This window comes from Crinia signifera, chromosome 11 (genome assembly GCF_055691185.1).
Source record: "Crinia signifera chromosome 11, ASM5569118v1, whole genome shotgun sequence".
Lineage (NCBI taxonomy): Eukaryota > Metazoa > Chordata > Amphibia > Anura > Myobatrachidae > Crinia > Crinia signifera.
Window position 1 is genome coordinate 20,605,332 of NC_139227.1, and position 27,413 is coordinate 20,632,744.

At 45.0% G+C, this 27,413-nt stretch overlaps 1 protein-coding gene across 5 annotated transcripts in view; it reads right to left on the minus strand.

The window, feature by feature from the left end:
- The window catches only part of ADCY7 (adenylate cyclase 7), a 164,379-nt gene that overhangs the window by 71,590 nt on the left and 65,376 nt on the right, over positions 1 to 27,413 (minus strand). For all 5 annotated transcript variants that reach the window (XM_083165369.1, XM_083165373.1, XM_083165372.1 and 2 more), the window contains exons 3-4: positions 25,376 to 25,573; positions 14,261 to 14,422 (exon numbers count right to left, since the gene is read on the minus strand). In XM_083165369.1, the coding sequence (XP_083021495.1) occupies positions 14,261 to 14,422; positions 25,376 to 25,573 (360 nt within the window). The remainder of the gene's footprint in view (positions 1 to 14,260; positions 14,423 to 25,375; positions 25,574 to 27,413) is intronic.

A 27,413-nucleotide genomic window follows, 5' to 3' on the forward strand; every position in this document is an offset into this window, starting at 1 on the left:
TGCACAGGGATTTCATACTGAAGATATACAGCCGATACTGATACCTTGTATGTGTCATACACTTTTCTCTTCTTGCCATTATATATGAAACTGTGACAGTAACCCAAAAGACTCAAAAGATCCTGTTAGAGCTTGCAGTCCTGGGTCTGGTTCGGGACAGATGGCTTAAGCTTGAGAAGATGGGTCCAATGGATTGAATATTTCTCCTCATTTCTCCTCCATCACCGCATCGCGATGCCAGCCGCATATCTTAGTACATATGCGCTGGCATCGCAGCGGACGGGCGGCGATGTATATTAATACATCCCGCCCTGTGTCCCTTGGTCCGGAATAAGGAGCCTCAGTCAGGGATTCACCGTTGCCTCAACACGCATACAGGGTCCACAGGTACAATGTAGCAGCGGGTACACGCTTAACGCGTTTCGGAAATGTTCCTTCGTCAGAAGCGTGTGACCGGCTTCTGACAAAGGAACATTTCCGAAACGCGTTAAGCATTTAATGATCTGCATTATGTTTTGTTCTATTTCTTCTCCCCTTTTTATTTAATAGGGGAGAATTGGAAGTATCGGAAAATCTGGATTACCAATTATTTGTGACCCATCCAAGTGTCTTTGGTTTTGTATATAATTTATTTACAAGGTTGAATTGCCTTGGGATATAGTTACCTTTGAGCACTATTCTTCAGATTCACAATTCCATTGCATCACGTGTTCCGTAGTCCATGGTGTTTCTACTGTGTTTATCTGTATAGTGCTGCACATCGGTTTTATTGCGCACCATTTAGTCATATATTTTCTTCCTTTGGTTTTTATACACATGGCTAGCAAAGTGCCTGGAGTGGCTCCGTGCAGCCAGTGTCACTGCTGCAGCATTGTCGGAGCATCCTGAGGATTCTCTCAAGGTGCTGCTGTATTTCCTGGCAGCCCTGTCCCACATCATGACATCACGAGTCATGTGGTGAGGGAGCATGGCCAGTAGCCTACAAGGCGCCATAAAGTCATTACAGCACTGTGTCCGTTAGTGCAAATAGTCAATAAACGTTTGCTCCTATATATTACCATATTTTCATCCCAACCAACCAAATAGTTGAATTTTGCTGAACAAATAATCTTAAGGTGCATCTCAGAGTCATATTAATAAGAGTGGAGGGGGTCTGCATGCATTCTGCATCTGGGCTCCCTTTCTAGCTGCTGACACAAGTGAGTACATACTGGTGATGTGCCAGTGCTGTATGACTACTGTATATGCACAGATCTCCAGGAAAATGGCTGTGATGCCATTTTCCGAGGAATTTTTTGACTGCATATCACTGGGAAAATGGCAGTCTGATCATTTTCCAGATGATTTGTGCAGCGCTGCCCCTACTGACGCAGGACTTGCGGAGAGGGAAGTATTGAAGAACATAGGAACAGGATATGTGTAGACAACAGGGGCCGTGAGCCCCGTAATCCTGCACCCCTTATAGATAAACCACAGGTGTATGGCCAGTTTTAGTCCATGGACAGAATTTCAAAGCTCCACGAACAGACCAGTGCACTTAAAGCTCCATACACACTAATATAGTTTATGTCAGGGGTGGTCGAACCGGTCCTCGAGATCTACCAACGGTCCACAGTTTCCAGATCACCTAGCTGCTGCACAGCTGTAGTCTTTACTAACTGTCACATTTTCAAACATGCTGCATTCATTCCTGCTATAGATCCACAGGTTGCCTGAAAAACATGAACTGTTGGCAGATCTTGAGGACAGGTTTTGCCACCCCTGGTTTATGTCCTTCTGTCCGCTGCCTCTTGTACCCACTTGCCGCACTCACCTGTCCCGCCATCGGTCGGGTGAGAGCAGCTCAGGCGACCCTCTCCCGGCTCCCACCGCCACGCTCACCCGGTCCCAGCGCCGGCCGGGTGAGCATCAATCAGTGGCTAACTCCGACATCCAGATTTGGCCGCTGCATTGAATAATAGATGCCGGATCCATTCCGGCAATAGAATTTCGGAATGGATCCGCCATCAATTGAATATGAGCGCAAATTGCCAAGCAAACATTTTTTATTTATTATAATGACCTGTGATGTTACCGTATATAGGAATTACAGTATAATCTTTATGTACAGAACATTTTTTTATTTGAATTTATATAACAAATGTGAGCGACGCCGGCATTTTTAGTGTATATTTTACGCAATTCTCACAGATGTTGGCACTCAAAGGGTTAATATACTAAAACAGACCGGCCATTGTTTAGACTGTTGGTCCAATGAACCAGCCCAAGCAGTGGGCGGTCTCTCGGTAGAAGTCTTCTTTTCAACTAAAATGATTAACTCTTCCACGCCAAGCTGCAAGCCACTTTATAAAACCTATGCCAATTATTCTGGGTGTGGATCACTGGGTCACCAGCAAAGTTGTGCAGTCGACACCATTAGGTCAACAGGCATTTAGGTTGACATGTGTCCTTGTCGACATGCAAGAAGGTCGACGTGAGTCTAGGTCGACATGGGTTAGGTCGACAGTCAAAAGGTCGACGTGGGATTTTCACTGGGTTTTTTTTACACGAATGTCGACATAGTCGACATGGACACAAGTTAAAGTGCACTGCGTCCGCTCGCCATGCTTCGGGCTCGGCACACTATTTTATACTCCTACCACGCCCTAGTGGATGGTAGGGCATGAAATACCACCCGTCGGCACATGTCGGCTCAATAAACAGTGAAAACCCCCATGTCGACCTTTTGACCTAACCCATGTTGACCTAACCCATGTCGACCTAGACTCATGTTGACCTAAATGCATGTCGACCTAATGACTGTCTAACAACTTGCTGGTGACCCAATGAGCGTATCCCATTATTCTATGGGTTAGCAGAAGCACCTCTGAAAAAATGTTCTACGACAAGTAGATATAGACAATGGGCAGTATTCAATGAGAATACTGACGACGTGCAGCGAATCCTGTTTAGGAATCGCTGCACATTCGCCACTGCTCGCTGCGTTCCGGAGCCTCGCCAGCTCCAGTATTCAACGAGTCAGGGGCTCACTGCCCCTGACTGGCGAATTTTAACTCCTGCGGCGATGCCGCAGGGAGCCCGAGGACGGCGGCAGGCAGGGAAATGGAAGTCTCCCTGCCTGCCCCAGAACGTTTGTGGGGGAGAGGTGGGCTCCCCGGGTGCCAGGCAGCACAGGCTGCCCCCCCGGGGGTGCCAGCAGGGGACCGGGCATATTCACCACACCCGATCATGCATATGTAATGATCGGGTGCAGTGAATATATGAATATCTAATAAACGCGGCTCGGCTGCGGCCCCCTGCTGGCTGCTCTGTGTAAAAAAATATATATATATATATTTTTTTAAATTAAATATATATTCATGTGCTTACAGCACATGAATAAAAATAGCATGCCCCTCCTCAGAATAAAATTCCTGATTTTTTGACACCAAATGTAAAAACAAAACACTTTATTTTAAAAGTTCACATTCCACTTCACCATAAAAAGATAGCGATTGCTACTCGTGAATCATGGCGAAAAAAACCTTGAAATGTATTCGCCATCTGGTCATTGAATAGGGTGATTCACCGTTTTAGTCAAAAATTCGCCTTACAGCACAAAATGGCCATAAAAACCTGGCGAATCAGCCTCATTGAATACCGCCCTATGTGGTGCTTTGTGTGCTAGGTCAATTTTATTTGTTTGTATTATGATTGGTCGTTGTTAGTTTTTGTCTGTTTAACCCAAGTGAATTAGTCAAAATTGGTGTGAAAATTGCCAAGCAAACATTTGTATTCATCATTATGACCTGTAATGTTTACTTTATATAGGAAATATATTTTTTTTTTCACATTTTGTATTTGAATTTATATAACAAATGTGAGGGACGCTGGCATTTTTAGCCGATATTTTGCGCATCTTGTTGGCACTCTGAAGGGTTAAGAGGCAATTCATGTAGAAGTCCTTTTATTTGTATCCAAACATTTTATATGGGCTTCCATAAATCCATAAAAGACAAACAAACTCCTGATTACTTGACAGCTTGGATGTGGGTTGTAAAGCTAAATACAGTAGTAGCATCTGACATTTAAAGGGAGGATTTAGAGAGAGAGATAAAGCGAAGACAGATTAAAGTCCCAACCAATCAGCTCATATCATTTTACAGGATTTGTTTGATATAGGACATTTCAGAAGCTGAGTGGAACAATTTCGATATAAAATGTGTGGTAAATGGCCGCTAAAGGTTGTCCAGACTTTCATTTGGTAACTGTGGGGGTTATTCTAGTCCATTCTTTCTGACAAAATCCTTCTTAGATGGACAAAACCATGGCCCTTATTCTGATCGGTGCGGCCCGATCAGAAATATGCGGTGATGTCCGTCTTGGCGAATCCCCGCCTTCCATACGGATCGCCACCTCCGTCCGTATGCGGATATGTGGCGGTCCGCATGAATGTGGACAGGGATACGCCTCCTCCATGGTGGGAGCAGCCCCTGCATTCGATGGTCGCCGAACATCGAATGCAGGGCCGCACGCTCCACCAGGTCCCGCCACACAAGACCACACGGACACTTGTCCGTGTGAAATCTTGTATGGGGGCGGGCAGCTGACATCCGGCGATGTCAGATGCCCGCCCCGTACCCACGCGTCACGGCCTCATTACCATGCATACGCCCCGCGTTTGAATGGGAACGCCCATGAAACGCGGGGCGTATGCATAGGGTAATGAGGCTAAGTAGCCCCTCACGCCCCTCTACGCCCCCTGTGCGGCGTATAAAGAATCCATGCGGCGAAATCGCCTGCACATGCGCAGAGTGACCTCTGCACATGCGCAGACGATAAACATCGGCGGCCCGTACGCAAGCGGGAATATCCGCACCGATCAGAATAAGGGCCCATGTGCACTGCGGGTGGGGCAGATGTAACGTGTGCAGAGATAATTAGATTTGGGTGGGGTTTTTCTTCAAAGTGAGATCTATATTGAAGTGTAAAATCATGCAGTCAGTATTTTCCCTGCACAGAAACAAAATAACTCACCCAAATCTAACTCTCTCTGCACATGTTACATCTGCCCCCCTGCAGTGCACATGGTTTTGTCCATCTAAGAAGGATTTTGTCAGAAAGAATGAACTAGAATAAACCCCTGTGTCCTATGTTTTCAACATGCCGACCCTGCTTCATCAGCCCTCAATGACATATGTATATAAATCACTTCAAAGCAAGTGCTATAAAACTCTGAACTTAATTACTAAAATACTGGGAGTCTGAAATTCGTTTCGCTCGTGTCACATTCCACATATGAGAGGTGCAGAGATGGCAAAATGCCAACATGCAGAGATGTATCAAACGTCTTTAAAGAAAAAAGACAAATGGTGTTGCCTGTAGCAACCAGTTTCTAAGGAAAATATTTATTAAAGCTTCTAAACATAAACAAGTGTTGCCATAGCAGCAATTAAGTTTCTATCCATCCATCAGATTCATGTTGACATTTTGACTGTTGACCTTGCCTATGTCAAACATAAGCATGTGTCGACCATTTGGCAGTGTCAACCTAAGATATTTCAACCCTTTTTCGGTGTAGGCCTAGTCCCTGTCTACCATTAGCAGTCAACCTAGAGACTGTCGACCTAGAAATTTGGGCCCGCTTGGAGGGAGGAAGGCTAAAAAGCTGGACTACTGTAAGGGAGCATCCACAGATGTGGAGGTCTTCGGCACATTTGGGAAGGTTATAGAAGTACAGCAAATCTGTGACTGTAAAGGTGGCCATACACCTACAGATTTATCTTCAGATCTGGCTGGTTGGAACAAAAACATGGTTATGGATGAGAATTTTGTAAGATTGTGTCTAAGGGTGCCCATACACTAGGGCAGGGTTGCCGACCCTCCCGGAATTACCGGGAGGATCCCGAAAATCGGGTCCTCCTCCCGACCCCCCGGAAAGGTAGGCAACCCTCCCGGATTCCGGGGGCCCCCACGCCCCCCCCCCCCCCCCCGATTGCGGCGTCTTCCCCATACTTTTGGATTGAAATCCGTCAATCCGCGGGTCTCAGAGGGGGCGGGGCTAAAATCGCGTCATTTTAGCCACGCCCCCTCCACGGAGATCCGTGAATTGGGGGGTTTCCCATCCTGGGGGCGGGGCTTAATTATGTAAAGCTCAAGCCCCGCCCCCCGAACTGCAGCTGAAAGTCTCCTCTCCGGGCTTCTCCCGGAGAGGAGACATAAAAAGTCGGCAACCCTGCACTAGGGCAGTGATGGAAAACCTTGGCACTCTGCACGGAATGGGATCATTGGGTCGACCTAAAGATAGTCGACAATCATTGAGTCAACACCACTAGGTCGACATACTGCAAGGTCGACATGGGTCTAGGGTGACATGGGACAAGGTCCTCAACAGGTGTTAAGGTCGATACAAGCATTAGGTCGACATGATGTTTTCACTGTTTTTTGACCCGAATGTCAACACAGTCGACATGGACATAGGATTAGGTGCACCGCTGCGCTCACCATGCTTCCGGCACACTATTTTATTCTCCGACCATGCCCTAGTGGATGGTAGGGCATGATTTACGGCCTGTCGGCACATGTCGGCTCAAGAACCAGTGAAAAACCCCATGCTGACCATTTGACTGTCGACCTAGACCATAACACCTGTCAACCTTGTCCCATGTCGACCATTTCCCATGTCTACCTTGCAGTATGTCGACCTAATGACCGTCGCCCATCTTTAGGTCAATCGACTGACCGTATGCCCTCTGCACAGCTGTTGTTGAGCTACACATCCCAGCATGCCCTGCAACAGTTTTAGCAAGGCCAAATAGCAAAACTGTTGCAGGGCATGCTGGGATGTGTAGTTCAACAATAGATGGAGTGCCAAGGTGACTTTTTATGCGATTGCAGAGATAAATCGCATGAAAAGGGTCCAAATTGCATGCGCATTTCCTCGGAGCCTGGCGATGGCATCAGCAGACTTGGCTGGGATTGTATGATACAGTGTATGCCAAATAACTGCATACGGTGTATCATATGCAGTCCTGTGACCGGCAGGTTCCCAGGCGGTTCAAGGTGGATCATGGGCGACTTCTCCCCTCAAAGAATTCACCCTAGTGTATGGGGGCCTTCAGGTTCTGCAATGGTTAATATGGGAAGTTCATGCATCACCAGTGTGTACAAAAAGTTTGCATGGTCCATTTCTAAGGTGACGAGTACTTTTAAGAACACTCATACCTCATATAGGGGCAGATGTACTAAGCCTTGCGGAGTGATAAGATGATTGGCTGGTACTGTGGGGGTTATTCTAGTTCACTCTTTCTGACAAATTCCTTCTTAGATGGACAAAACCATGTGCACTGCAGGTGGGGCAGATGTTACTTGTGCAGAGAGAGTTAGATTTTGGTGGGGTTTTACTTCAAAGTGAGATCTATATTGCAGTGTACAAATAAAGCAGCCAGTATTTACCCTGCACAGAAACAAAAGAACTCACCCAATTCTAATTCTCTCTGCACAAGTTACATCTGCCCCCCTGCAGTGCACATGGTTTTGTCCATCTATAGCCATGTACACACGCTTAGATTTGCTTTAGATTTGATGTTAGATTCGATGTTAGATTCGACTCTCTATTAGATCTGGCATTAGATCATCCCATTCGATTTGGCATTAGATCTGTACTTTTGCATTTGATTCTATTTCGATTTCACAATGTACTCATTCGATTTACTGGATCGAGATTTCCTTGGCTGCACAGTAGATTTTTCTATCCAATTTTGAGAAAACGGGAGCGCGCATTGAATCGAATGCAGATGGAAAGTGTTAAGAAGGATTTTGTCAGGAAGAGTGAACTAGAATAAGGCCCTTTAGCTGGTTGGTAGGGTACTTTAGCTCTCTCCACTTTATCATTTTGTGCCCACATGCAAAGTCAAGATTTGAACGTAATGAAATATGTAAGTGGTAGGAAAGTAATGGTGGCCACTGTTTTCCTGATACCTGCAATAAGTACAATTCTGGTCTCAGGATTTCCAGCCCCCCCACCTTCACTAACCACCAGACTCAGCAGGTCTAGAAGCACAGGCTTCTTAAATGCATGATGCCGGCAGCCAATTAAAATGCAGCAGCGGTTTGTGAACCAATCAGAGCATGTGCACCAGCAGCCGCTCTGATTGGCTAACAGTACACGAGCTCTGATTTGGCTTATACACACATTAACTAGCCTTGCTCTTATGTGTCCTCTTTGTTAGTCCTATGTAATGTGGTTCTAACAATAGAATAGGTGTAGCTGCACAGTGTATGAAAGGCTGACATCACAGTCACGCCAGAGGCTTGTCTGCAGAGGATATGAGATCATGGAGTAATGTGACCTGACTCACACTTCTAGCTGACTCACACTTCGAGGTAATCAGTTTAACGCAGCGACAGCCAGGCAGCTATGTAAACTACATTTAAACAATGCAGTAGCCAATGAATGCAACACAAAGGAATTCTGTGGTTTTCATTGCAGGATGAATTTAGTCTCTTTTAGCTTGAACTTTTTGATTAGGTTGAGACAATCCTTTCCTTTAACATTATCTCCATTAACATGGTGATATCATACTGCAGTTATGGGTTCACTGCTAGGCAAATCGCATTGGGGGTGCTGACCACTCAAATAACAGGTTGCATGTAGCTTAAATGAACAAAACTTTATATTTTTTTTTTTTTTTAAATAACGGATCTTCATTACACTTTCCAAAAATATCAAAGCTCAGAAACCCTAAATTTGTGCTTTCGCCGCTCTAACTGTGAAGAATCCACCGTACGTTGGTAAACACACATGTACAAAAAAACACAAATCCATTTATACGTATCCATGTTTTCATTCCACACATCTTAAGATGTTTCCAGCTCTAAAACAGCATCACAACAAGACAGTAAGGTTATAACCTAGAATAACCTAGAGAAGAGACATGACCGTGTCAGCAGTAAATGGTCAAATCGTATTACACACTCGAGAGAATAGTGTGCGGACAGTTATTAATAAAAGTGAAACTTGCATTTTCGGTATGAACAGTAATTGTAAATGAAATTAAAGTCAAATCTGTTTTCCTCCCTTTACAAATCAAATGAGAGTCTTTCCTGCAGCAGCTGGAACTGGAAGGCGATTTGGATCAGACAAGTAGTCGGCCATGGCTTCATATAATGTTGCTGCCATGCTAATCATACTGCGGAAGAGGGGAATAGGAAATCCGGCAAATATGACTGCGGATAGTCATCATCAAGAATTGATGAATCTGCATTGGCATTCTAAACCATAGCTGCCTCCCCTCCTGCATTCTGCAGGAGACTCTCTGACATAACAGCAATCTCCCTCTATCCCTCATTAGTCTAGCAATCTCCCTCATGTCATCTATCCCACAATACACTGTTACATCATAGGTACCTCCCCTCCTGCATTCTGCAGGAGACTCCCTGACATAGCAGCAATCTCCCTCTCTACCTCATTAGTCTAGCAATCTCCCTCATGTCACCTAGCCCACATTACACTGTTACATCATAGGTACTGTACCTTCCCTCCTGCATTCTGCAGGAGACTCCCTGACATAGCAGCAATCTTCCTCTCTCCCTCATTGGTCTAGCAATCTCCCTCATTTCACCTACAGTATCCCATATTACACTGTTACATCATAGTTGCCTACCCTCCTGCATTCTGTAAGGTACAGAAGTGCTTTTGAATATGCTGTATGTCTGGGTATGGGTCCATACTTGCCTACTTTTAATTTCACCTCTCCGGGAGAAGCCCGGAGAGGCAACACATCAGGGGGGCGGGAGCAAGTCTGATATAATTTGGCCCCCGTGCCGGAAAACACGTGATTCACAGGCCGGAGAGGGGTGGGGCTTAAATGATGTGAAATGCCGCAATCGCATCATTTTAGCCACGCCCCCTCTCCGTGATTTCAGGTAATTAAACCAGCGGGCAAGGGGGGAGTGGGGGCAATTAGCAGAATGCGGGAGACTTGCCCACCTTTCTGGGGGGCCGGGAGAAGGACCCGATTTCTGGGAGGCTCCCGGCCATTCTGGGAGGGTAGGCAAGCCTGGTCATAAGTTTTACAGTAAGAAGGTCAACAAGCCATGTGGACATATGAAAGGTCGACATGCCGTAGGTCAAAAAGAGGCAAAAGATCGACACAAGCAATAGGATGATGTGAAAAGGGTTGACATACGTTTTTTTTTTCACTTTGCCAACAAACATCAACATGGACAACGTATCAGTGTACCACTTCGCTTGCCATGCATTTGGCACTACTGTAATCTAACTTGGAATGTAAAGTAAAAAAAAAAACCACCTTTTTTTGGAATTTTTTTTAAAAACTCATGTTGAACTTTCCCATGTTGACCTATTACATGGGTTGACTAGGGTGGCCAATCCCGGGATCGGCGGGATTCCAGGATTCGGGCCTAAAAACGCTGGGATTTGAATCCCGGGATTGGAGCTTCAAATCCCGGGATTCCGGGATTGGCCTGCGCATGCGCAAATCTAATGTCGGGCAGCGCTGAGACCAGCTCAGACGCTGCCGTCTACTCCCAAACCCCGGCGTGCTGCTCTGCGGCTGCGTGCAGCGTGACCTGATGTCTGCTGCCCCATTCCTGCACCACCGCCCGGCTACTCCGCCGTCCGCCTACAGACCAGCTCTGCCCAGCTCCCGCACATCTGCCCGCCTCCATAGCACCCCCACACGGCCCCCAATCAACGCCGCCGGCCTCTGAACACCACTGCCCGGCTCCCGCACCAATGGCCGGGTGAGTGAGACTGGGTTTGGGGGGGGACCAATGTTCCCTCTAATTTTATGAAGGCTGTGTGCGGCTAAAGATTTTGGCTGTGCAACTTTGGAATGAAATTTACATTTTTGTGCATCACTTATATATAACTGGAAAATGACATTCAGCATATGTGTTAACTTTACTTCAAAATGATATTAAACATTTAAACATTCAAAATAGAGTACACAATGTAGTTAATGGGTGAAGCACACATTAATTGAGTCCACAACTGCAAAAAGGGACCACTGCTGCTTTGTGCGCTCAGTTGTAATGTCTGTGCGCACGCTCGTCGAGGTGTGTGCGCGCGCACGTGCGCACAGCTTAGAGGGAACACTGGGGGGGACTAATGTTTGTCATTATATTGACGAACTCAATCCCGGGTATCCCAGGATTAGGCATTTTTCAATCCTGAATCCCGGGATTGAAAAATAAAGCCCTGGGATTGGCATCCCTAGTGTCTACGTCGACCTTTGACCATATTGATTTATGGTATTATGGTATGTCGACCTTTTCATGTTTCAATCTATGGCTTATAGAAGGCTTATTGACCAATTATTATTGTCGACCCAACGACGGCACGTCCACACTTATATGCGTAAAGGTGCCCAAACACGGACTAGATCGCATCGCATCTCATCGCACACATTTTGCAATGAGATGCAATCTAGTACAAAAAATATACTTTTTGAGGTGAGCGAGGGACCACGCATCTCAATCGCATACAGCAATTGTACCATGTATGGGCACCTTAAGGTACTAGAATTAAATTGGAATGATAAAATCTAAAGTTACATTATATATTGCATTACAATTCCCATGTGCAATCTAAGCCCTGAAGAGGGCCCCTCTAAAATCACAAAGCCCCATTGTTCCAGGATTTTAGTGTACAATTACAATGTAGTGGAATCATATTGTACCAGGTGCACTACTCTCAATATGTAATTAGGAATATCATTCTGTTGTAGTTAATTTAGTTCTGCTCACTACCTTTTCCTCACACATAGCCCTTTCAGAACGGAGGGCTTTTCAAAGAGCCATGATTGACAGCTGACCTGACCCACTTCCTACTCAGTATATTGCTTCCCTGTTGTAGGCTGAAGCTCATTTTTAAAGCAAAACCTGCACTGAAACCATACTTGCCTACTTTTAAACTCTCCTCTCCAGGAAAAGCCCGGAGAGGAGACTGACAGCATCACTTCTGGGGGCGGGGGTCTGATATAGATGTCATCAAGCCCCGCCCCCAATACTGAAAATCCCCCAGATTTGCGGGACCTCGGGAGGGTGGGGCTACATGGCATGATTTGCATATTTAGCCCTGCCCTTCCTCGCGTAAATCCGCAAATCGCGGTAATTTAAGGAGGCGGCAGGTCAGATGCCAAGGGTGAGGGAGAATCCGGGAGGATTGCCCACCTTTCCAGGGGGCCGGGAGGGGGACCCGATTTTTGGGATCCTCCCAGGCCAATCCGGGAGGGTAGGCAACCCTGACTGAAATGGTCCAGTGATTTTTTTGCAGGAATAAAAATACAGGTACTCGGAGGGCTGGTGTAAGGTTTCTCAGCACCCACCAACACCACACTGCCACCAGTACTCAATTCACAGGCTAAACTGAAGCGTGGAGGTGATATCTTAGAAGGTCCATAGCCGCCACCTACAGTAGAAGGTTGAAGGAGTATTTAAACTAGACTTGGAGGGGGTGCAGATAGAAACTATGGCCTCGAAGGACAGAGCAGAGAGGAAATGGGTAGTAAGAGATTGGAGGTGGGCTCAGTATTATAGAACGGCCTCCGGGAATCGGGCTCGGTATTATACTATGGCCCCCAGGAGCCCGACTTCATTATTGTACAATGTCCACCATGAACTGTGCTCGGTATTGTACAATGGCCACCAGGAAATATGCTTTACATTTTTACTAAACATATTGAATATGCAATGAACAATACACCCAGATATGGCACTAGCTACTTTAGTGTACTAGGAAAGATTTTAGCTCATGCCCTTTAAATGAGTGGGGGCAAGCTGGTGTGCCTGCTGGCATAAGTTAGTCCCAGTTTCCCGGAGGCAAGATAAACTTTGGTGCCCCCCACCTTATATAATTAGTGTCCCTATTCTGTCGAAAAGTTGGGAGGTATGGTTTAAGAGACTATTTAGCAGAAGGGAACAGTGTAAATCAACACAAAACAAATCAGCACAAAGAAAAACAAACAGATGAGTAGAAGCTAGAGATAAAAATAAAAAATACATTGTTGTTCTTCCTATGGAGGCAATCGATTTAGCTACTGGTAAACGCAGTAATCAAAGCAGCGTCTCACTGGAAACACCCTACAAGTTCTACATACAGTAACTTACAATTTCCTTGGAAACAATTATAACCTGCATTAACAATAGATCCCTAAAAAAATTATTCTGACACCTAGCCTCCTCCCAACCGTCCTCTAATCTATGACAGTTGGCTGTCCTGATCCAAAATACTGTACGTGTTTATTGGGTGTATGTGGTTTTTTTTTTTACATTAGACCTAACTTTGGACACACTCCCTTCTTCTCTCTCTCATATATATATATATATATATATATACACACACACACACACAATTTTATATATTACCATTTATATATTTTGATCTATATTTCAATAAAATGTTTGAAAAAGTGAACAAACAAAAAATCTGAAGTGCTCCATGACAGCAGACCATTCAGCGCCACCCCATACACACTAGACGATAGGCTGCGGCCAACATAATTAACGCCGTGGGTCCCGACACTGTGGATACACACTGAACAATATCGATATACAATATTGCTCAGCGACGTCACTGGGACCTGCTAAATATCCAGGTCATTTGTCTATATAGTTAAATTGACCTGCATGTTCAGCAGACATCAATCATCGTTAGCCACGCATCGTTAATGAGATTAATACGGCCTACACACATGCCGATATTAAGGCATTTTCTAAGCGATTTTGCTTAGTTTGGCAAAGTCGCTTAGAAAATGCCCTCACCTCGGTGTGTGTGTGGGGACTATATCGGCAGCAATGCGCGTCCCCGCGCGTCTTTATCGCTGGCCGAGATTGATGGACAGTGTCCATCAATCTCGGCATCGGCAGGGTTCTCCCACCGGAGAACACTGGCGCTGTCTGCTCGCTTAGCACACAGAGCTGACAGCTCGCTCTGTGTGTGGGCTGTCAGCTCTGTGTGCTATGCGATAGCGGCGCAGCACAGCCCGACCTAGCATAGCTAGGTCGCCCTACACACATCGCTATGTGTGTAGGGCCCATAAGAGTGTACACATTAGACAATATTGTGAAAGATATCGCTTAGTAGCCCCTTTCTAAGCGATATCGTTCACAATATCCTCTAGCGTGTATGGGGCTTTATAGTATGGAGTTCCCGGAGGATTATGGTCTCTCAAATCGATCATAACTAAATAATTACAAAATCCATGTATTCGTTTAGTTTAGTTTAACAGCCATACTCAATGATTACAATGGTTACCTCGAAGGCGATTGTGTCACGAGTGGTAGAGTACAGCAAGACCGTGATACTAATGACAACGATGTGGGACATTCCGGAGATTATGCCGATAACCAGACAGGCTTGCATCCCCAGCGGCAGCATGGTGTACACAGAGAAGGTTATAAATAGGAAAAACGGCACCTGAAAGAAACAGGAACATAAATGATATACATATAGAAACAAATTAGGATCGCAATGAAATCTCATGTACAGCTACAGAAGCATTACTAGTTCCAAAGCTCAGCCGCATGCACACCAGACAGGGCCAAGGTGCTCTCCCTCTAACATGGTTACTTACAAATATAAATGAGCAGTATTTTAGGGGGAGACATGCGACTCCTTCACAGGGAGGATGAGTTCTGAAAAATTAAAACATCTGCACTAAAAACATTTTGTGGTTTGTTAGTGACTAATAAGAATGTTAATATTAGGGATAAAAAGTAAAAATAAAAAGGCAACCCTAAACCCCACTTTGTTTCTCTTTAACTTGTATTTCCATTTTAAGTTATAAACCTGTGCTAGATTTCAGAGCATTTCCAATACATACAGTAACAGACTGCAAGTGTATCACTGAGATTTCAGGTTCTGTGCACTGCATTTTTACCTACCCTCCTGCATTCTGCAGGAGACTCCCTGAAATAGCAGCAATCTCCCTCTCTCCCTCATTAGTCTAACAATCTACATACCAATTTAGATAAGTCCCAACTTTATCAATAAGGGAATAGGGAAGCGCGAGCGCCCGAAAAGGGGGCGTGAAGTATGTAAATGAGGGTGCGGCTTATGCAAATTAACCCGCGCCCCCGTTTTCGGTCGCGAATAGACACTGTGCGCATGTCTATTCAGTTAGATTGGGGGGGGCTCCCAACTGCCCCCCCTGCAGCGGGACACTGCCGGCCGCGGGAGGGACGCGGGAACGTCCCCAAAAATCGGGACGATCCTGCGTTCAGCGGGGCAGTTGGGAGGTATGAATCTACCACATTTTTTGGGGAAAAAAAGGAATGAGAGACAGATACATTTACATTGAAATATCAGCACCATTTTCAGGCATTGGTGATAAAACAGAATAATCCCTATGTCTACATGCATGTCTTGTGGCCATTTATATGTAACACAATAGAGGAACATTCCCTTAAGCTGCCCATACACTAGCCGATTTAGGTCAGATTTCGGCCAGATCAGTCGGATCTGGCCGAAATCGGACCAAAATCGGCTAGTTTTGATGCCCCCTCAGATCCGATGCGCAGTCCCGTGCGCATTGGATCTGCGTCGGGTGGTTGGACCTGCTGCATGTCCGATCACCCGACTTGGGACCTAGTATGTAGTGGTAGTGGGGCGGCGGGGTGGGCGGCAAGTGCAGGGTCCGGGGCGGCTCTGCAGAAACACTGCGCTGGTCAGCGGCGCCAGTGTTTTGAAAACAATTCAAACGATAGGCCTGCCGCTGATTGGCTGAGGGAGAGAGCGCTCCCAGCCAATCATCAACGAGGTCGCTGATTGGTTGAGAGCGCATCCTCTCTCAGTGGCCAGCCTATAGTTTGAATTGTTTTCAAAACACTGCCGCCGCTGACCGCACGGTCTCCGCAGTGACCATCCAGCCGGACACTGTGGAGACTCCTGCCCGCCCTGGACCCCATCCAGCTCGGACTCCAGACCCCCTGCAGCTCCCCGGGAATTTACATGGGATAAATCGCATGCAATTTATCCCATGTGAAAAATGGCACATCAAGTGCCAAATCGTATTGAGCTCTCCCGGGGAGCTGCCGGAAGAGCTCAGAGGACATTAGGTCCAACTTGTCTTTCAGACAAGTCGGCCTAATGTATGGGGGCCTTTACACATTCCATTGAATTTTCTTTAGCAAGTATAGTATCTGGTGCCCATACACTAGTAAGATTTATCTTCAGATCTGGCTGGTTGTCACTCATCCATAATCATGTTTTTGTTCCAGTTTGTCAGTTTTCCAGAATTTCCAAGCAAATGGTCAACTGTCATTTGCTCTCATCCATAACCATGTTTTTGTTCCAACCAGACAGATCTGCAGATAAATCTGTAGGTGTATGGCCACCTTTTCTAACTGCTTTGGGGCTCATCTACATTTGAATATAAGTAATTTTAAAAGATTCCTCTCAGATGTTGTAGAACACAATAACGCTTCAAGGTGCCACGTTCACAATATCTTGAAACCTGGAAATATACATGCCCTTTTGGTGGAGCATGACACATCCCCTCAATGGGACACTGTGCAAAATTCTACTACCAACCATAATCTCCCTGAAACTAATTTTCAAAAGTAGGCAAGTATGGTGAACTGACATCTCCTAAAAGTTTACCATCTCTTCTAATGTTATTCAGAATGGAAACAAAATGATTTTGTTGCTTCCCACACCCATCAATATCATTAAGTGAATAGTCATTCTTCAAAAGCTAAAGCTATATATTTTACTTCATCTTATAATGTGTATGCTTGATCTCGTTAACTATGCGTGTCATTAACGACCCCCTCCGTTGTCCAGCATGCCCTCATTAATGACGACCAGCACAGCTATTGCTTCCGCCACCGTTGCTCTCCTCAGAGCCAGCAAGTGTGTATGCAGGCACTCCCCAATGGGCCCCCGTTGATGTCGGCGGGGTTGCCTAGTGTGTATGGGGCTTTAGGGAAAATACCATGTCGTTCAATAAAGTAGCCAGAACTTTGCGGGTCTCATAGCCCCTGTACTGGTCGCTGAGATGAGGCAGTCCCAATACCAATGGCGGCATCTCAACTACCACCAGGAGACCAGCACCAAAATGCAGACATAAATGAGGATGCAGACACTGTAATCCCAACTGCCGACAACCTGATAGTAAGTATGCGGGGAACTGTAACATTAGGCTTGGGGGGGGGGGTTAAGATGCAGAGCTTAGATTTTGGCTGTGTGGAGAGAGAGGGTTATGGATTTATAAGGGGAATTAGGGTTATGCAGTTGGGTACGAGGGTTAAGCTGGCTATACATTTGTCCAATTTTGCCACTTGTCATCCGATTACGATGGACCAGGCCAAGAAATCTGGTAAAAAGTGGCCAAATCGCAGGTGTTTGACATCTTCTCCGATGTGCGTCGAGTGTGCTTTGGATTGGAGTTGAAGTTTGGACCTTCTTGCAGATCTGACCTCCTACCGGGACAGCTTCTGGCAACGGGGAATAGGATCGCATACGGTAGATCACATGCTAAAAGACTGCACAAGATATATATGCGATACTGCCACTTGGAAAGCTCCTGGGCCGTTCAAGGGGAAGAAGCCACAGTAGTGTATGGGGCTTTGGTGTTAGGCACTAGCACACAGGGTTAAGCTTCAGGTAAGGAGGGTTAGGGAAGGACAGAGGGAAGGTAAATATACTTACCTTTCCCTTGTTGGGATTCCATCCATCTGGATGCAGTCGTCAGTATTCTGACTGCTGGCATCCCCACTGCTGGTCATCCGTATGTATCCCCCTGCCCCAATGCTTCCAGTGAGTAACTTCTTTGCAGCAGTTCATTTTATGCCCCAAAGTAATGCCCTTGTTAATTTTTTGAACCATAATAATGTTATTATTATGCCCAAAAGTAGTACCATTGTTTATTTTATGAACCATAGTAGTACCCTTATCATGTTATGTCACACACGTTATGTCAGCACTGCCAGTATGCATAAAGCAACTTAGTATCTGTGATTCACATTATTACAGTATCATCAGCTCATATTATGCCCCATTTTAGTGCCTCCACTTCATATTGTGCCACATTAAAGTGCCTAAGTTCATACTATGTAACGTGTGATGCCCCTTAGTTCGTTATGATGAGCAGGTCCTGGAGCATATTTAGATATTATGCTGTTTATGACAAGTTTGTAAGGGCCCGTATGTACCAAAAATGGTGAAAAATGTATATAACACATGTAACTTTGGCATGCAAGGGGGGCCCCTCTCAGCTATGGGACCCATATCAGTAGCACTCTCTGCGCCTAGGCCCTTGATGTTAGAACTCTAAAATTTGCTTGGAAATGCTTTCCAATATTTGGGTTCCTTGCTCTTTAAACCAGAGATTTGTATCTAATACCCCACTTTTACAGTAAGCAGACGTTGGAATAAGCTGGACAGCTCCCAAACAAATGAAACTGTAGAGGTGCAATAATACCCATTCATTTCCTGGATTATTACCCAGCATTCAATGGGGACAGGGAATGATGCCAACTACTTGTTATTCTGATACCCACTAAATTTATTATTGAGTCTGTGGGGAGCAAAACATTTTAGCAAGTGATACAGCCCAGCGTGGAGTCTGTCTGACTAAACAATAGTCTGAGCTGGCCAGCAAACAATCCCTTTACAAAGAACCAAACTGAAGGATTGCTTTCCCTGCTTAAGGTAAAAGTGCACCCAATTTATATTCTCAGGAGGAAATATATTGTTCTAGACTCTGCGGCAGGTGGGGTGTATGCGAGACCCATCAATCTACCTGTCCATCGTTATAAACTCAGCTTATTAGACATATCGCATCTGTTTTTTTAAAATAAACCTATGCCACAATGAAAAATCATCTATATATATATGTCTAGTGTCGGTTTGTGTGACTCTAAAACAATGCCATCAGTTGGCAGCAAGTGAAACTACATCTCTTTCTCTCTCACACATGCACAAACACAGAGGCAACCACAAGGTAGCAGAATAGCTTTCAAAGCATTTGCTTCAAGTGGGCTTACTAGTAGTTAATAAAAGGTAGCTACAGATGGTGTAATGGTTAACATTACTGCCTCACAGCACTGAGGTCATGGGTTCTATCCCCACCATGTGTTATATATACGGGGCAGTACGGACGGTGTAATGGTTACATTACTGCCTCACAGCACTGAGGTCATGGGTTCCATTCCCACCATGTGTGATATATACGGGTCAGTACGGATGGTGTAATGGTTACATTACTGCCTCACAGCACTGAGGTCATGGGTTCCATTCCCACCATGTGTTATATATACTGGGCAGTACGGACGGTGTAATGGTTATAGCATTACTGCCTCACAGCACTGAGTTCATGGGTTCTATCCCCACCATGTGTTATATATACGGGGCAGTACGGATGGTCTAATGATTACATTACTACATCACAGCACTGAGTTCACGGGTTCGATTCCCACCATGGACCTAACTGTGCGGAGTTTGTATATTCTCCCCGTTCTTGCATGGGTTTCCTCCCACAATCCAAAAATATACTGGTAGGTTAATTGGCGCTCAAGAAAATTAACCCTAGAATGTCTGTGTGTGCGTGTACATGTGGTAGGGATTATAGATTGTAAACTCCACCGGGGCAGGGACTGAAGTGAGTGTTCAAATATTCTCTGTAAAGCGCTGCGGAATATGTGTGCGCTATATAAGAAACTGTAAATAAATTAAATAAATACAGATTAAACAGCTATAGTAAATAGTACTTGCCATTCACATACATTATTTTCCGGCACCTGTGTTATTATTTTGCATTGTTTATGCTATTGTACTTGTATTATTGTAGGTTTACTACAATTCATTTGATCATCTAAGGGGGCGAAGCTAGACCACATTTGCCAAGCCATTTAACCAATGACAATGGTGGGACAAGGTATTTCAGTAACTTATTTTCCAGCTACAAAAAAAAAAAAAAAATTCAATTATTTTTAAATTTATCTGTTTTCGTAAAATATAAGATTACGTTTGGAGAAAGTTGAGAGTCTATGAAGTTTCAAGCCGCCCCCCCCCCCGCCACACACACACACACACACACTATGCAACTTCTCCAAAGAGAAGTCACATACGATGCCCCTTGAATCACCAAGCACAGGATCACATACCATATATCGTATGCGTTCCCATTTCTCACTGCCGGGAGGCTGTCCGGGTTGGAGGTCGGATGTGCAGCAAGTCCGAATTCCAACTCAATTGGACAATTCAAAGTGCACAGGGCACAGGACCGGGCATTGAATCGGATCTCGAACACATGCAATTTGGCCACTTTTCGCCCGATTTCCGGTGAAAAGTGTCCAAATCGCACTAGCTTCAGACTGTATGAAGGGCCTACAGGGGGAGTACAAATGGGAGGTGCCCATTGAAGAGAGGTGACCCAAAGCTAAAGTGACCATTATATAATACAGAGAACGTAGGGCCGGATTATAGTTTATTGTGGCTTTAGGGCAACTAAGTTATAGTGGCCCCTATCAATTTTCAATACGACATACCAATGATGTTACTGAAAATTATAATGGGTAACTACTGTACTCCCAGCATCACAAAACATGCCTATTCAGGAACGGTCTCCATTTCCTGACACCGCCTGATATATTATAGAAATAAGCAGTTTCAATTCCACAAACATCTTATCTCTCTATGGGTATGGGTCATTGGATATACAGCTACTAGGTCGTCATGCAGAAAGGCTGAATGTCAACATGGGGTTAGGTCAAAAGGGTCATTAGGTCAACACAAGCATTAGTGGACATGGCGAAGGTTAACAGTCAAAAGGTCGACATGGGATGTTTCACTTTGTTTTTACCCGAATGTCAACACAGTAGACATGGACACTAAAAAAGTGCACAGTGTCCACTCGCCATGCTTCGGGCACACTTTTATTCTCCCACCATGCCTTAGTGGATGGTAGGGCATGAAATACCGCCTGTCGGCACATGTCGGCTCAAAATAAACTGAAAAACCCCATGTCGTCCTAATGGTTGTGTCAATCGACTGACCCGGTCGACCTAACCCCATGTCATGCCGACCTAAAGCTTGTAGACCAAGTGTCCGTATCCCCTCTGCATTAGAGTCACCCAAAGGTAAGTAATGGTTTGTTGTTTTACGGTTTCTAACATAAGAATACATCCTATAGTACAAAGCCAGCATTTATGTACTACTATCATAATGTTCCAGGTACTGCAGATGCTGGGTGGAATTTACAGGTGGATGTAAGTCGTCATCTTTCATTACCCAAATAGAAATTTGTATTTAAAACCGATGTATTTTTATTTCCAACACACTAGTTCCTTTGTACACAGGGGCGCAGCTGCTTAATCTTTGTACTGAAGGAGCAACCTCTTCCTCCCAACTGACAGCTCTGATTTCACATAGAGCAACAGCTATTCCTATAGAACTTAAAGTTCCTTTATAGTTATACAGAGCTTATATTTGCAAAGGGCTTTATGAATTAGTGGGTATAAACGCCATGAGAGGGATACAGTATAGCTCAGACTCTGGGAGAGGCAACATTTTTGCCATGTTAAAAATGTTTGCCATTTTTGGGGTGGCAAATTTGACTCACCCTATTCTATCCCCGTGCCTGGGTTTAAATAAATCTAGCTTTGGCGAAAACCACATCAATCGTCAACATTGTCGCAAATTCTAAGTTTTGGGGGCGAATTTGTTGTTGTTCTTTGCCAATACGGATTCCCCCCCCCCAAAAGTAAAATGGCATGTGCGAAAATGTACCAATGATTGAATACGGATAGACGAACCTTTGCCATTTTTTTCACCTGGTGAAAAACTCTGCCAAGATCGAATACGCCCCTAGGTCTAGTTTGACAGCCATTAGCTTGACAGCAGAAGGTTGACAAGCACAAAGTCAAAATTGATAAAAGGTTGACACAAGCAAAAGACCGACCTGGAAACACATCGAGAGGTCAACAAGGGGTTTTCACTTTTTTTATATCAATGTCGACAACTTCACTCACCATGCTTCAGACCAGGTACTTCTCTACACTACCGCTGCACTTGGCACACTTTATAGTTCCTAACCGGAGTCCACCAGGATTACCCGAATGTTGACACAGTCTATATGGACACAGTTTAAAGTGCACCGCATCCCCTCGCTTTACTTGCCATGCTTCGGGCACTGTGCCTCGATGCGCTCGGCACACGATTTTATTCTCCCACCACGCCCTATTGGATGGTAGGACATGAAATACCGCCTGTGGGCACATGTCGGCTCAAATAACAGTGAAAAACCCCATGTCGACCTTTTGACTGTTGACCTAATGACCTGTCCACCTAGACCCTTGTCGACATAGACCCATGTCGACCTAATGGTGTCAACCCAATGCTTGTCGATCAACATACTGTAGACCAAATGACCGTATCCCATATTTTTTTGGGCTAGAACATCGGAACAACAACTTGTAAAGCATATAAATATAAATGTATTCTTTCACCTGGTTTTGGAAGGGGAACAATTACTGTGTGCAAATATTTTAAAACCGTAGACAAAAATCGCTTTATTTATTTTTAACCAGTTACCAGCAAGTGGAAGATTAATATACCATACTCAAAATACGTGACCGTAACTTATAGAAGGGTATTCAATGTTTAAATCAAATTGACAGTGGATTGGCAGTTATTCCGACTGTCAGAAACGTTTGGACAGTCAGAATTCAATGTTCTGGTATTTTGAAACGGTATTTAAACGGGTCTGAGCCTTCACATTGCAGTAGATTACCATTTCAAATACCGTTTAAGTACCATTCACATCAGTCAACCCGTTTAATCCCCTGAACACATTTCAAGGCAGAATGCAGGGGACAGCCTATCACAGGTCTGTAATCTGTTGTTATTACTAAATACCATTTCAGAGCCATTCTCACTGCATAAAAACGGCTCTGAAACGTGTAGGACTCTGCTTTATAAACGTTTTGAAATAACGGTTATCTTTAACCGGTAAATGAACTCTGGCGCTTTTCCACTGCAGCCTTAAACGTGTTGAAATGGGAAAAAAATGGCAATATAACGTTTAACAAGTGTAGTGTGAAAGGGGTATTAGAAAAGTCAGCCTGGACTGACTTTTTACCTCCCATTATCTGCCGAATTTAGGGCGGCCTGACCCAAGCAAACATAGATTAGATACGCCTGCGTTTGCAGGTGTTAAATATGAGATTCATCGTCAAGTGCAATGAATAAAACAAATCTAATTTTGCAGTTAATAAAACAATAGAAATTAAACATTGATTCAAGGGGGTAAATGTCCCAAAGCTTCTAAAAATGAAAAGAGTAACCATAGTAACCAATTCGATTCGGTCTATCATTTTCTAGGATGCAAGAGATAAATGACAGACCAAGGGGGAGATTCTCTAAACAAGGAATGCGATAAAAACCCCGTTATCGGGGTTTTTACCGCATTTTGGGATGCTGTAAGCATCCCCCGCCGGGTTAACGCGGCGGGGGGCATCGCCAGAAAAATCTGGCGATGCCCCATAGAAGCCAATGGGCTTCTACCGCAACCCCCCGCCGCCCCGCGCCGACCCCTCGCCGCCAGAGCCGGCCCTAGCCTAAATGATGCCCTAGGCAAGATTTTGGCTGGTGCCCCCTAGCACCGCCACTAGTTCCGCCTCTGACACTGCTCCCCTTTCCCAGCACCATCAACCCTCATCATAGCAGTCATCATTTTGGTGCTCCTACCTGCAATATTCTAAATAGAAACAGTGCACACATTTGGTGCGCAGCCCAAATAGGGGTGCGTTCTTGCTGGGAAGGGGCATGGCCACACAATTTTACCCCAAATTCAAATTATGCCACACAGTAGTGCAACTTTATTCACATTATATAATGTGAGAGTGTCCCTTATTCATGTTACATCACATTGTAGTACCACTTTACCTTATATACATTACTCATCAAATTATACCCTTAGAAAAAAATCCTGAGAAAATATTGTATTTTAACCACCTCCATGGCCACACTGCAACCCAGCACAAAGCAGTGTGTGCTGGGCAGAGGAGAAGAGCTGCAGCTGCTGCTGTCACTTAAGGGGAGGGGGCCCAGGGCCCCCACTGGGCCCTCCCATCAGGCTTTGGCCTGGGTAATTTGTACCCCCTACCCCTTTCTCTCGGCACCCCTGATAATACCACACAGTAATGCCCCTTACACATGACACACATTATTTATGTCCTTATAACCGTAATGCCCCTTACACATTATGCCAACCTTTATTAATGCCCTTCATACACATGACACACATAATGCCCCTTACACATATGTTTCACATTATTAATGCCCTTATACACATGACACACAAAATGCCCATTACACATGTCGCACATTATTAATGCCCTTATACACATGACACACAATGCTTGTTACACATATGTCGCACATTATTAATGCATTTATACATGACACACATATTGCCCCTTACACATATGCCGAACACTATTGCACAACCAACCCACCCGCAGACCGCACTCGCACAGCCGCTAATACTGTGACCTCTGCCTCTGCTTGGATTCAGATGTTTCCTCATACATCTTGTCTCAATAGGCCATGCAGCTCCTGGCCCTTCTGCTAACGTTGGGTGCCTTTTTTGCTGAAAATTCGTCTTATTTGCATTGTTATGACCAGCACACACAAGGAGCTTCCGATGATTAAAATGATATGCGGCATGCCTATATTTTGTGTGCGACTGTGGCTGTACCTGCATACGGAATGCTATGTTACAGTGATTTCCATGAATACACTATTTCATATGCAGATACAGCCTCACTCACACAGAATATAGGCATGCTGCATATCATTTTAATCAGCAGAAGCTGCTGATGCCCCTAGGAATTCCAAATGCCCTAGGCAATTGTCTAGTGTGCCTATGCCTAAGGCCGGCCCTGCTCGCCGCCCCGCATCGCCCCCTCCCCCCTCACCTGTGTCCGGGCAGCACAGCGCTGTGCTGCCCGGACCTGTGACCTCCTCCCTGCACTGATCCTCTTCCGGGTGCAGGGAGGAGGAGAGCCTGGCGCAGCAGCAGCAGCGCCGGGTGTGTGAGGGAGGGGGGAGCCGCCGGGACCTGCTGGGACCCGGCGACTCCCACCGCAAAGGACAGCTCTTAACGCAAGAGCTGTCCTTTGCCTTAATTATCGCATATGTTACAGCATATGCGATAATTAAGTATGCGATGGGCGGCGAAGGGGGGCGGAGATTCTTAGAGAATCTCCCCCCTAATCTGATTGGTTGTTACAGGCAACATTACCTATTTTCATGTTTAGAAGCTTTCGAAAATTTACTTCAAGATTCCAATGTAACAGACAATTAAAATTCGAATAAATTGGAATATTTGCTTTTATCTAAAAAAAAAATTATCTAACAATTTACCTGGTCCCATGTTTGGACGTTAATAGGATCATAAACTAACACATATCCGATGGTCAGGAGGCAGGCGTAGATAACCAGGGAAAATATACGGAGCCAATTCCGTTCAAATGCTTCCATGTACACCAGAACGAAGAGCGCACAGAAGATCACAAGGGCCAAAAACACTGTTATAATAAAGGCAAGATGCTGAGAAGGCTCCTGTAAAATGTAAAAAAAAGAAGAATGTTTCAGAACAAACTATACAGTTGACATGGATTATGCTGACAATGTCAGAAGGTTGACATGACATACATACATACATATATATACACACACACACACACACACATACATACATACATACATGGGCGTCAACAGCAGTGTAGACCCCGGGGCATAGCAATGTATTGGGGCCCCTACCGATCCTCAATGTATTGGGGGAAGCTTTGATGTCCCGCGGGTGGTAGGGGGTATTATATCAACCGCTCAGCATGTAGGGCCTGGATCAGTAATTTCCACTAATTACCCCTTTACTGCACAGATGGTGGGAGATGGGGGCATTGGGCTGAATGAAGGGGCCCTGATACATAACTTCAAGGGAGGTAGAGGATGTTTAATATGCAGAGGAGGGATGTATAGTGGAGTGGGCTTATTATTCATAATTTTCTGGTGGGAGGACAGCTTGCTTGACTGCAGATATCTCCAGTTCCCGGAAATAGATTTATTAGATTTTAATGGAATTAAAAACTAGAGAATCCCACCTACCAAATGGTATTGGGGACTAGGAGAGCAGAGTTCAGGAGGCAGAGCAATCTGCCAACGAGCATATACTGTATTTACTTGAGTTTAAGTCGACCCGAATATAAGCCGAGGCACCTAATTTCACAACAAAAAAACTGGGAAAACTTATTGACTCAAGTGGGAACCTCACTCGAGTATAAGCTGAGAGGGGGCTTTTTCAGCATAAAAAATGTTCTGAAAAAGTAGGCTTATACTCGAGAATATATGGTAAAACTACATACCAGGTGTGTGGAGCTGGAGCAGTAACCAGCTGCTGGAAGGCTGATATCTCTGGTTCTGGGAACAGTAGAGACAAGCTACTAGTGTCCATCAAAGGGGGAGAGTCCCAGCTTTTGGAATATAGCCTCAGAAAAACTCTAACTTAGACAGAACCGGAAATATCTGACTGGGAATAACAATTAACAGGCTTGGATGGGGAACACTGTTTGAAGTCAGATATCTCTGGTTCCCAAGGGCCAATTTTTACAATTCTTGTACCCATGGAAAGAGGGGACCCTCAGCTGGGTACTCAGAAACCCCCCTGCGTGCACTACTGATTTGGGGCAGATATTACATGCAGGGAGATTAGATTTGGGTGGGGTGTGTTAAAACTGGAATCTAAAACGGTCTTTATTTGTGGACCACATGAAAAAGCAGACTGTATTTAGATTTATTTCAAATAAAAAATATATCCCACCCAATCTAAATCTCTCTGCATAGGTTACATCTGCCCCCAACTGCAGTGTTGCTTGTTTGCTTTGCTTACAAACATGAATCAGACGCACATTACCATGGCAGATGGCTCTTTGGACAGGATAATTGGACTTGGTGTCTATAATAATCAGCTAGATATCTGTGTTGCAAACTGCACAGGACACGTCACAAACTTACAAATTGATTGAATAATATACTTAACAGTATACCCAGGGGGACCACTTCCCTCAAAATTGTAGAGGATCCTGTGCGATTAACACCCTTTGTTTTCTTGTCATTAAACTTAGAAAGCAAATAGTCATTATCTTGACCACTGGCCAATGGTGGATCCTGTTAGGTGGTACTAGGTGCCGCTGTTGAATGTAATGATTACACTTGCCCAGCTTTCCTCTACCCTCCTGCTAGCTAGAGCTTCACCTCTAACAGCCACTTTTCCCCAGTGGATTAGGTCTGCCAGGTACTGGGGTCCCGCCAGGACTTACTAAGGAACAAGGTGGCTATTGGAGACTGGGCAAAGTAATAAAGGAACACCAGGGAAGGGTACCCACAAAAGGATAAAACAAGC